General features: G+C 38.0%; 1 protein-coding gene across 1 annotated transcript; it reads left to right on the plus strand.

Moving 5' to 3' along the window:
* Window positions 1-2325: 2325 nt before the first annotated feature.
* CUNH5orf34 (chromosome unknown C5orf34 homolog) lies at window positions 2326-12500 on the plus strand. Its single transcript, XM_051804781.1, is given in 14 exon segments — window positions 2326-2715; window positions 2718-2760; window positions 2762-2845; window positions 3130-3226; window positions 4819-5465; window positions 6080-6171; window positions 7395-7529; window positions 8336-8426; window positions 8642-8711; window positions 9013-9183; window positions 9833-9921; window positions 10652-10744; window positions 11537-11577; window positions 12307-12500. Coding segments are annotated over 14 exon segments (1902 nt in total). The 5' UTR covers window positions 2326-2660.
* The last annotated feature ends 499 nt before the right edge of the window (window positions 12501-12999 follow it).

Below are 12999 nucleotides of genomic sequence, written 5' to 3' on the forward strand. Positions count from 1 at the left end.
TGGAAAACATATTTACTCAAAACTAAAAGTCCCAAGCAATTTGGGCCTTTTAAAAGTCCCATACATGCTTTACAGTTAAGTAATAGTGACTTAGAGGGACTCCACTTTTCATATTTGTTTTGCATCTGTTGTGATGAGTCTTCTTTTTCTGTAAAGTAGCTCTCAGGTTCCAGATGTACTCTGTCAGCTTGTGGAGACAGTTCATCTTGCATGTAGATAAGAAGTGTGCCAAATCAACCTGTATTATTAAAATGTTGAGAACTAGGAATTGTATATACGAAGCCACTCAGGTCAAGTTTGCAACATAAGCTTTTCCATCCACCAGAAATACTGGAAAATCATGAAGTGAGACTTTTGTTCGAAGTAGTGGAGAAGTTTGCTGTCTCTGTACCTGTGAAGCTTGGTAAGAGCTTTAAGCCATTACTGCAGTAGGGGAAAATTAGTTATAACTCTGTCCTACTGCATAAGGAACACACCATAATCTTTTTGTTAAATACTTAAGTCTTTCTTACTTGTCTTAGATCTCACAGAACTTTTATACAAATTAGTGACAGTGGAATGAGATGTGAGGAGAGCAAAACAAAGCAGCAGGTTTCTGATTGTCAGAATCACCCTTTTCTGCTTGTCTGCCCACTTTTAATTGCCCATTGTTCTGGGTATGATAAAAATGAGTCTTAAAGATTATTTCACCTGATTTTAGCATTTACACATTTCAAGTGCTGCATATATGTTTCTCATCTACAGGTTTCTGAAAAATGCCTTGCAAATATATAACCATTTAAAAAGATGGATTTGCGTTATGGTGTAATGATAAACCAGCGAAGGCACAGAAACACGGAGAGCAAACTTTGGGGGAGATGTGAAGCAAGCTTCTTTAGCAATGGTTCTGAAAAGAAACAGGCTTCACATTCAAATTTGAACAGGAGAACCAAGCTTCACGGATCAGTAAAAGTGTGCACAGTATTTCCCACTCTGAAAAATCTAATTGTGATTTAACAGAAATGTTTAGTATTTAAAAACCACACTTCGTTTAGTTCCAAACTGGGCTGCCAGAGTTGCTGTTTTGCATGTGCTTTGCTGTTGAGTGATTTTCATATTCAGAAATGAAGTCCACTTACTCTCGGTAGTTTCCTACAAAAAAGGTCTTGGTACTGGCCCTTTTTTTTTTTTTAGTTAAACAAATGGTCACTCAGTTTTGACTGTTGGGTTTTAGGTTAGCTGTAGCACTACAGAAAGAAGCAAAACTATGTCAGGTATCACAGGTATCACAAATTGTGCAGAGCTGGGATTTTTTTTTTCAATACAGTAATCCATTATGGGACTGAGTATTTGTGACATTCGGTCTGGTTTGGAATAGTAATCTTTATTTCTCTCTGAGACAGTACTTATCACATTCTGCCTTTCCTTCCTACTGCACAGAACTCATTCTATTACTGATAGCTCAAGTTTGCAACTTCTCTCTGATTGAATTATGGTCCTAATTATCCAGTTTATGCCTGTGCATCCTGGTAATTAGTACAGGAACACAAAATTACATTACAACAAAAAACCAGGGAAGATAGTACATTGTTTGTACCCTGAATTGCTGATTTGCCACTTCTACTTCAGTCTGTGGAACCTACTTCCACAGTTTCCTTGGTGAAGGTTTCAACCACAGTAGTGAAATTGTCAGCAAAATACAGTGTATCACCCATAATAAAAACTAATATTCATGACTCATTCATAATCCCAGTATATACTTTGAAACTTGCTTCAGGCAAGTACTGTACAGAATAATACTTATTAAAAAGGGTATTGCAAATAGAACGAGGGTATTTTGATGCATGGCCGTGCCTGCAGCCACTTTACTGGATGGTGATCTACCCTCTCCTGGGAAAACAGCTGTTGAGAATGAAAGTTGTACTGAACACGCTTCATCCATGATTGCACTGATCTGAGAAATTTGTACCTCCATAGGTAGGTAAGGGACAACTGTTACAGCAAGACCATGTGCTCTAGTGTGGATCTTCAGTTGTGTTTATTAAGTGCTTTGAATGGGGATCGATAATGAATTGTCACTTGGCTGTAAACTGTCAATCCACTTAAACCAGCTTTGATTAATTTTAAATGTTAGGGGAGGGAGGGTGTTGTATATAATCTTCCAAAAAGGCAGCTAGGCATAATTCTAAAATTGTCCTTTACGAACTTATACCTTGCCTATTCAGCTACAACTTCTGCTACCCAGTTCTAATTACACAGGTTGAATTTCCCTGCCCTGCGAATACATGAATGTAAAGCAGCAGTCACTAGAGAATTATATTTAAGTAGTCTGTCTCTGGGGTATGTTGTAGATGGCAGCCTGCCTCCTAGTCTTCCAGAAGTGCCGATGTGGGGGGGCGAGGAATGAACGCCCGGTTGCCCAGCCGCTGGCTTGGTGCGTAGGGAGGCGGGAGAAGCAGCGGAGTTCTGCGTGAGGCTCCCGTGGGCGAGTGGGGTGCTGCGGGTACCTCACCTGGGAGGAGCTCTGGCGGGGGGAGCTCTGGCGGGGGGAGCTCTGGCGGAGCTCAGCGCTGTCCCCGTCCTGCCCCGCCGTTCCCGCCGTTCGCCGGCAGGGCCATCTCGGCCCCAGCGCTGTCGGCCCCGGTCGGTCCCGTGCGGTCCCAGCTCGGCCTCCTGGTGCGATGGAGGCCGAAGAGCTGATGGTGCTGTCCAGGGACGACTCGGTGGAGGTGCATTACGCGGAGGGTCCCGCCTGCTGCTGTCTCCGTGCGGCTGCGATGCCTGTACGAAGGGGCCTCCGCGCCGCCGCCAACCCGCTCCAGCCGGCGGAGACCGCCCGCCAGCGGGTCGCCTTCGTCCTCAGTGCCTGCAGGGTATGGGACGGGCATCGCCTTTGGGGAGGGCAGCGGTACCTCGTCCCTGTGCTGCCCTAGGAAGCTTTCTTTGAGATGGAGGTGCCGGGGCTGCCGCCCTGCGCGGGAACGGGGCGGCCCAGGGGAGTCACAGCACAAATAAAGTTCTTGTTTCTCTCCCTTAAGTGGAGGGGGTTTCTTAGATCAGCTCCGTAAAAGATAAGTAAAAAAATTAGTTTAAAATGTTATCTCCTCATATAAAAACCCCTAATAGGGTGGTTTTGTTTTTCTCCACACTTCAACGGGAACAACTTCTACGAGCTGTAGATTTCCGGAACAAGTTTTCTTCTCCCCCATAATTACCTTCTTTAGTTATACCTCCAGAGAGAAAAAAAGTGGGAGGTACACGTGCAGTGCTTTCGTAAAATAAACTTCCCTGGTGTAACTCCACATGCTTTTGTGTGAGTCCAGGCCATGGAGATGTATCGAGTGCAGTTTGCCAATGGAGCTGTCAGCTTGACTGGAATATTACCATTTTAAGTTACAGTTTTAACTGTAACTTAGCCCTCTATTTGTGCGTATTCTTTGTAGCCATACACTAAAATCAGTTTACTCCTAGTAAGACAAAAAATTTTATAGGATTTTGTACATAGGATATAATGAGCTGTTTTATATGTTGTTTACATTTTGGCAGTAGAAACCTTTCAGGAAAGACCCAGTGAAATAGGATGGTGTTTTCCAAGAGGCTATCAGGTTCAATATTCCATTGTTTCCCCATTGAAGGACCTGTGTGGGACTGTGCTGGGACCTGCGAGAGAAATGGGGCAAACCATCACTCTGCAGGAATGGCTACTCTAGGACAGACTGAATGTCCATCCAGAGACCAGTTTACTGTTTCTGGGAGCTTTACTCCTCATCAGCATCCCTCTGGTGTTCCCACTGAATGCCGGTGTGGGAGTCTTAAGACAACTGGTAAATCAGGCGAGTTTTAAAACTTCTAGATGACACTTCACTAGAAGTGTAACACACTTCATGCTAATGCTTAGCTGCTTAAACACTGTCACTCAGTATCACTGTATACGTGCCACAGGGCACAAAAACACTCGTACTGCATTACTTGGACCATACTTGAGTTTAAAACAACCCGTTACTGTGGTGTGTTTAGGATCTCCTTTGGCCACTCTAACCATCCACATCTCCAGACAGCTTGATGAGGGAGATCTTGTCAGTGGTATGGCCTCTTCAGAACTGCAAACAGTATTCAAAGTGCAGGTTAACTGTGAACACATATTCAGTGTTATCATTATATCTTCTGTTTGTTCTTGTTCCTTTCATAGAATTTTCAAACATATAATACACTGATTAAACTGCTGTTGAGCATTGAGTATGTTTTTGTGGGACTGACAATTATAACACCAAGATCTCATTCCTGGTTGGAGGAACTCCAACAGTAGCAGTCAACTCAGAGCCCATTCTTTTATATAGAAAGCTAGGACTGCTTTTCCTCATTTATATCACATTATGAATTTTTATCTGCAGCTTTATTGTCTGGTCATTGTTGTTGGTTTTTTTAGGGTCTTTTTGCAATTCTTTATGAACTCAGCCAGTAACTGATATGTACAAGATAATTCAGCCATTCTCCTCAGTGTTTCTTAAGAAGAAGTTTCTTGGAAATGGAAATACGTACAGTCTATGGGTAGTTGTGCCTTGTCAATTCCCCTGTACCTCACTACTTTATGAATTATTATTAAATTGTAACATTATTGCTGGATAGAACTTTGTTAGAACAGGAGGAAGCAGATATGAAGGTTAGATATTTTGCTTCTTCTTGAGTTTATATATGCAAATAAATACAGAGCAACATTTCATGTCATACATCACCTTGCAGAAGAACTGAATTCATTTAAATGTAAATCCTCCATTGTAATTTCTGAGAGGCAGGTCATTTTTATCATGTTGCACATTCCAGTTCTTTTTCTTGTATTAGATTCTTCTCAGTGATATCTTAGAAATTAGATGGCCTGACCCTGCAACAGCTGGTCTGACAAGATGTATAGACAATGGCAGTGTGCAGATCTCATCTGTAGATGGCTATGCTCACCTTTACCTGTCAGAATTGCAGCAAGAATTTACAGTGGAGTTCTTATGCAAAGTCAGCCAGTCATCTGCAGCATCCTTACGCTCCTCTCAAAAGTACAGCGACTATCAAAATGGAGATCAGCATGGAAAACCAAGTAGTAACTCTGTTACAGAAATGTTGTTGAAACAAACAAGAATAGCCAAAAAGAAAAATGAACATGGTTGTGCTGAAGGTAAATGTAGAGAACCAACCAAACCAAAGGAAAGAGGAGACAGAGATGGAGACCCATTGTGCTACACCAGTTGTTCTTCTGAATACACATGGGTTACACAGTGCTGGTCTGTTTCCTCCTGTCCCGAAGAATGGAAACATCCTTTGTCTTTGGCACTGATGTGCTGTAACTTACACACTGTTAAGAATGTAATGAAGCCATGTGGGAAAAATAACCATACCCCTATCAAGGCTGATGTTGTAACAGACCCTGAAACACATGAAACAGTTTCTTGTTTACCTACGGCTTTGCCCCTCAGCTGCAGAGCCCCACATTTACACAGGTAATTTAAGCTCTACACTGTAAATCTTAACGTGTTTCACAATTCTGCAATTTGGAACTTCAGCCTCTAGGGAAATAACTGAATTCTAGCTATAAAAAAAAAAAAAATTAAAATCACTATCAGTTGGGGGTTTTTTAGAATCTTCTTCAAACATGACATTTGTGAAACCAACATTCTGTATCCTACTGTAATGAAACTATAGTAATTAGTCCAGAGAAAAAAAATAAATTCTGTTTTCTAACATGCTGTATAAACATATAAATGGAAAAGAGAATAGTGAAAAAAGTACACAGGTGTTAGGTTGGGTTGGGTTTGGGTTTTTTTTTTTATTTTTGAGAAGATAATACTTCTGAGGTGGGTCAATGGCACATGTTCTTTTGTCAGCATCACTAAAAATAAAAACATTTGCAGGGTTGAGAAGTTTAATTTGGTAACTAATGTGAATAACTAAGGAATTGGAGGACTCTGAAAATATGCGGCCCCTTCCTTTTGAATAGATGTGCATGCATCAGTTCTAGTTCCAGAAATGATTATCAGCACACACACAAAAGAAAAAAAAACAACCAACCAACCAACCTTTGGACTTAGTGAGACTTTTATTGCATTTTACACAGGTAGACTTTCTGTGACTTCTTTCAGAATGAAGACACTGAAAACTATTCATGCCCTCAGCTAATTCAAGTTGTATGGTGCTAGGGCGTTTTTTGTAGGGATGCAGGAAGTCACGTGTGTCATCATTGGAAGACTTTATTTGTATGGGAATTAAGCTTTAAGATGAAATGTCTTACTTTGTCCATTTATCACTCTTTGAGAAATTGAAGACAATCTTCATGTAAGAGTTTCTTCATTTCTCCTGTTTGTTCATTGTACAGTGTATTTCCAGGTTTGAATCTGAAACCATGTTTAAGGCTTCTAAAGAAATGATCTAATTTCTTAAAGGTTTATTGGACAGCTGGACTTCCCTCAGATTTCACTGACAATCATGGTACTTGGTTTCTTTGCAAATTACTTAGCGTTCCTTTTGATACTAATGATTTAATGCTTTAGAAATGTTTGTCTTGGTAACCTCCATAATTCACATGTTGCAGGCAGTTCAACTGTGGATTTTCCTGGCTAGTCACCTTGTCCATATGGTTAAAAAAAGAAAGACTTTTTTCTTTTAAATGCCCTTTCAAATTGAAATTGTTATAATTGCTATCAGCATCTAAAGGTCTTTGATAAAAGCATCATTGCTGTTGAAACCTTTAATCCTTTTGCCCAGTGTTCTTCATTTTTCTTAGTGTAATTCCTAAATTTTCATCTCATCTGAACAAAATGTTTGCAGCACTTCAGAGCTTTTTTTCTCAGAAACCTCTTTTCTTTGAAAGTATGGTGAGTAGCCACACTTAACTCAAAAAAGTCCCACCTCCTAAGTCCAGGCATCTAACAACGGAGTTGGGTCATTAAGTGTGTTTTAGGCTCGAAGATACCATATGATCACAGATAAAAGACCATTGGCATTAATGAGAAACACACAGCTGTGTTGTGGTTTTGAGCTTCAGATTGTTCAGGAATCATTCAGTCTGACAGTTTTCTGTATACACTAGGTAGGGCTGGTCTACTAAGAAAATTGGTTATTCTCATCACTGTATTTTGTGGTCAGTGATATGAGCAGCTCTTGTGAGACGTTTACCTCAACACACAAAAAAACTTTAATTAGCTTATTTAAATCCTCCCCCTCATGCACACATGCAAAGAAACAGCCCTGGTAATGCTAATCTTCTGTGTTAAAAGAAATTGTTGGTACATTTCGCTCTTTATGAAATTTTTTTCACATGAGAGTTGCTGAAAATATGTTTCTGCTTATTGCTTTCTTCAACTGTACTAACCTGTTTTGCTTGTCTAGTGAAACAGCATTTTAAATACCTGTTAAAAATTATGTTATTTTTCTTAGATTTATCCATGGTAGGACAAACATCACAGAAATTTATCCTGGTGATGACTCATTTTTCAAGTCAGAGGGAGCATTTTTTGGAAAATATTTCATACATTATGCAGTTCAAAAAGGAACAAAAAAGGTATAAAGCTATTTTAAAGTATATTCCAAATCCCTTCAAGTTAGCAGCTTTCTTAGTTTTAATACATTTGGCTATGCACTCTGTAGTGAATTATGCCTGTATCAAGCCATCGATCATACAAAAAAACGAGATTACTCCTTCTGCTTCAGAAGGAGTATTTTTGGAAATTACAGACACAATAAGGAAAATTTTATTCACTGTCACATTTATTTTATCAAACCCAAGATTAAGATACTACTACTACCATTTGTCGCTAATTTAGAAGTTTACTCTTTAAACTAACATATTGATTATTAATCTTTATGGACTTGGAAGTGTTTTCTTTTCTACTGTATGGAGACAGAACCTAGAAGATGTGTTCTGGCTTTGCTACAAGACCAGCTGTTCAGTGCTGGAGAAAGGATTTTGCCTCTCTGTGTCTTCCTGTTGCTAAGTTTCCCCAGAGCAGAAATCCTCTCAAGTGCTTATGCAGTGCCTTGTATTTTTAAAGCAGAATTAAGGATCAGCTTTGTACTCTTCAAACCCAGCCTTTAACTCATAGTCAGATGTTGTTACTCAGTAATGAACTACAGTCTACTCTGATAAGAGAACTTCTTGGCCCTTACTGAGTGCAGAGAAACTGAATTTTTTTTTTTTTTTTTTTTTTTTTTTTTTTTTTTTTTTACTTTTTGAGGAGATAGTTGTTCTGGAGCAGATTTAAATGTGATTATAGTTCCTTTCTGGGAGATTAGAAATTTCATAACTTGCAAGCTTTTAATGCTGTTTTCATGCTATGGTACCTGTAACTAATTCACCTTTCTGCTCTACTGCAAGTGGAAGAAAAAATGTATTCAGTGAACAGTCTTCCCCCTGATGTACCAGGAAATCCAAACTTTATATCCTCCATTATTACTCAGGCAACCAAGTAACTTTACCTTTGTTACATTAATTCTTCTGACTTAGAAAGGACAGGAGTTAAAATTACACTTAACACTTAATATTACATTAAGTATAAAAATTAAAGAAATTTATATTAGCTCTGAGGACATATGTAAACATAAAAAACAAAGCTCCTAACTGCTTAGAAGACATAATAAGAATGAAATGCTTAATATTTTGTTGGGGTTTTTTTCTCCTCAGAATACTTCATTATTGCTGCAAGACAAAACTGTTATTAAGTCATAACTATCATCTCTGCTGCTGGAAAGTGGTATGTAGCTGAAAATTTACTAATCTTTCAGTGTTCTAGGGAAGATTATACAGACTGTAGGGAATAGGACTAAATCTAGAGGAATGAATGTTGAGTGTATTCTCGCAGATCAGAAGGTAGATACTTGGGAACCAAAAGCATGCACTGTAAAGTTATATTTATGAAGCAGAAAGAAATTGCATGATGAAGAGAGCTGGTTGTAATTGGGGAAAAACCAGTGAATTGAAAATCTGGGCCATATACAGCTATAATGATGTAAGTAATCTTTCCTCAAGTTTTTGATATATCTGTTTGGTTCCAGGTACCTGAGACAGATGGATGAGAAATGTTGCTAGTTTTTCTGTATGAAAAGATTATTCCCAACATGGGAAGACTCGTTGTGTACTTGGATCATAAAGTCCATGCTGCTTTTTGGGATGGGTTGACCCTGAATGTGGTTTGGGATTTCAGCTCCTCCTCTAGTGAGATCCAGGTAACTCATAAGTTAGAGGAAGGACTATTCTTAAAACTTTTAATTCAGAAAGTGTTACTAGGAAATCAATGAGAAAATGAAGCAAAAGTTCTGATGCCTATAAAATACAAAAATAAAAAATAATTGAAAATTCTACAGGTTTGGAGACGTTTCTATGCACTTTTAGAAATAATTTATTCTTGAATAGCACAAAGCAGGTGTTGGAGCTATGCCAAGGCCTTTTTCCCCTGCATTTGTCATAGCAGACTATACCACAGAATCACAGAATTAGTTAGGTTGGAAAAGACCTCCAAGATCAAGTCCAACCTGTGACCAAGCACCACCTTGTCAACTGGACCATGGCACTGAGTGCCACATCCATTCTTTCCTTAAATACCTCCAGGGACAGTGACTGCACCATCTCCCTGGGTAGCCTGTTCCAATACCTAATCACACTCTGTACAGAACTTCTTCCTAATGTCTGACCTAAACCTCCCCTGGCACAGCTTAAGACTGTGTACCAGATTCTGTCCTTAGCAAAGCACAAACTTATAAGTGTTTGAACTGGATCGTTCATAGATACTTAATTCTTAAGTTGGCAAGTTATACTTGCTTTTTCTTCTTCAGACTGCAGCAGAAGATTAATACTTGTAATGTTTTTTCTTTTAAGGTAAATGAAGATATAGGCTGGTGTAAGTTAACTACTCCTGATGGGGTACAGCAGTTAATACAAATAAGTCATCCTGGAGTCTATGAAAGGTATAAACAGTTTAAGCAATTTAAATATAAAATAATCCTGTACAAATCCATTTAGATGAAGAAGCAGTATTTACTGACAATATACTGGGAGGGCTGAACCAAACACATAATGATAAAAGCTCCATCTTACATCTGGCAAAGATTCAGGACCTGTATGACCCAGGGCCACTGCATGCTGTCATTACATCATAATTGTTACTGCAATGTCTTTTTAGAAAAAGAACTAGGGCTGCAACTTGGCATTTTCCTCAGTGGATAAGAAAAAACCCCAAGAGCATTTGTCCTGTGTAGAGCTGGTACATAAAACTGGACAGCACTTTATCCAATTTTTGCTTTATTACAGATAATGACCTCTGCCTGCAGATTACTTTCTGTAATCTCCTTGCTCAAATTACAGCCTCATTATGGGTATCATCAGAAGCTTACTGTGCTGCATTTTAGCAAGCAGATATTCACAAACAAAAATAACCACTTGTACACTATTCATCACAAATTATAACAGCTTTGTTACAGTTTTCTGTAACAGCATAAATCTAAATATGAAGTAGATTCTGGACAAAAAGTGTGAATCAAAAAATGACAAGGTGAACTAGAGAAAAAGCTAGATTTTGAATCATAGCTTTTTCTTTCAGATCCAAATGGATTGCTTAACACTTTCAGGTTTTTGCTTAAATTAATAGTTTGTTTTTCATATAAATAACCGCTTTTTTGAATTTTCATATTTACATAGGTACATCAGAACAGCAATAGAATGGTGCAGAAGTTTGAGTGAAAGGAAAGAGATTGCTGAATATACTGTGCACTCTGTAACTGAAGAAAACTGGTATTCATTGTTGTCCTAAAATTGACCATAAATAATGTTGAAAACAAAACTCAAAAATATTATAAACTGCGAATTTTATAGATTGCATTTCCTATTAGTCAAAAAGACCATTTATTTTGTATGGTTTCATATTTTTCATTCCGTTTTTAAAATGTCAGGTGGGTTCCAGGTGGAGGTTGTTTCATTGAGCCTGTCTTACTTAAATATCAGAATTATGGTGACTTGGCTAAAGGAAGATTAATGTTACAGAGATAGTATCTTGCAAGGCAAAAAAAGAGAAACTGGACAAAGAAAGGTGTCTTTTAACAGAACATCAAGCAATTCAAACCAGGATTTTGAACTTAGCAGTTGTATCTCTTGCTGATGTATTTGCCCTTCTTAACATGCTATTGACCAGAAGTCTACTGACATCACATACAAACACATTTGGGTATTAAAAATGTGTTAATTGATGTCAATTACACTTGTACTTCTTACTTAAATTATAGCAGATTCAGCTGATACATTTTATAGCTGATGAAATGAAAATCGTATCTATATTTATAGATACATAGAGCAAAGAGACTATTCTTAGAGCAGAGCCTTGATTTTTGGGAACACAAATGATTAATAAATGTCAGCCATTGGATAGTGGTATGAAAGACAGAAATAAAGCATTTTTTTTTACTTGGATTCTGCTGATCTAACTTTCAGTATTGCTGGAAAGTGTTAAATAAAATCTGAGTTATAAAATGTCTTTGAGAACCTTTTATTATACTAAATAGTTTAATAACCTTTTTTTTTTTTTGACAGGTCTGCTGATGCTGAGCTCAAAAAAATACAGAGATTTAATTGTGTCGTTTTGAAAGCTGTAGATTTTTCACTTTTATATTCTGCTGTTCATCTGTATGTTCAGATATTCACTTTAGATCATCAAAGGCTCTCTATCCCGCTCCTGCTTTTTTTTACTCCCTTACTCACTTCTTAAAATTACCTCTTTTTCTTATGCATCATTTTTGTTTTATCACTTATCTTGTCCAACTTCTACATCACAGCACCAAAATAAAAAAGTCACTGAAAAACAAAGCCCTTTAATGGTTGTTGCATCAGTTTTGCTAAGAGTCATCTGCTGATCTGTTCTTGAAAGACGGAGAAGGCAGTTGCCTTGGGGCTTGTTGCTGCAGTACAGTATCTTTCTGTTTATCAGCTACTTTATTATTGTTTTATTGTCTTCAACCAGCTCAAAATGTGTGCTGTCCTGAATCTGCTTAAAGCCACTCTATAATTGTCTTTAAACCAGTGTACAATTCAATTAGTGTGAAATGTGCACACTGTTAAACTCCAGTGTAACATTAGTTTTCTTTTTAAAGTAACTCTTGGAAAAATTGAAGTCTAAAAGACATTTTTATATAAATGTTATAGACATTTTAAGTAATATACCATCTTTATTCTTTGGCTATATGTAATTATCATGCTACAAAATGTGAGACTTTGCAATGCAGAATGATAAATACAGACACGCAGAATTATTCTTCTCATTAGGAGGAAGAGTTTGATCTTTTTCCTTAACAAAGTAACACTAGTTTTATTAGACTGTAGCAATGTTCTGGAAGGGAAGAATGCTGCAAAATCCAATCCATCTGGTATTGCTGTCAGAAAAAATGAAAGCAGGAGCGAATCGAAAGAACTCAGTGTCAGGTGTGTCTTGAAAGCTTTGGAGAAAACTTCTAAAGTCATTCAGGATATTGAACCTCTGCTTGCAGCTTCTGGGAAGTGAAGCTTCATAGCAGATGAAGACCCGTGTTCCGTGTCCTCGTAGGAGCTGTCCCAGCTGTGTCTGAGGGAGCTCTGAGTGGCAACAGGAAGGCTGAAGTTGCCATTGTAACACCCGTGAAGTCTGTGAGCTGCCACTGTAATGTCAGTAACAGTGCCAGCAGTATATTTGGTACAAACAAAGAGAACAGGTGAAATAGTAGAGCACAGCTGTATAAATACATCAAGGCTGACCTGACCTCGCTACTTTTAAATGTATGAAGTTGTGTTTGAATCAATTCATTTTATAGAACAACTTAGTGAACTGCTGAACTGACTAGAGTAGGGATAGGCAGTTTTAATTGTAAAAACGTGCTTTTATTCAGAAGCTTACCCAGTCCAATAAAATGTTTCCCATTTTTTTTTTTTTTAGTAAACAAATAATTTATATCAGGGCATATTTTTTTTTTTTAGTAAACAAATAATTTATATCAGGGCAGAAGACGCCTTTCTCCCAGCGGTAT

This window comes from Manacus candei, unplaced genomic scaffold (assembly GCF_025592945.1).
Source record: "Manacus candei isolate 608988 ecotype Guabito, Panama unplaced genomic scaffold, ASM2559294v1 h1tg000061l, whole genome shotgun sequence".
NCBI classification, from domain to species: Eukaryota; Metazoa; Chordata; class Aves; order Passeriformes; family Pipridae; genus Manacus; species Manacus candei.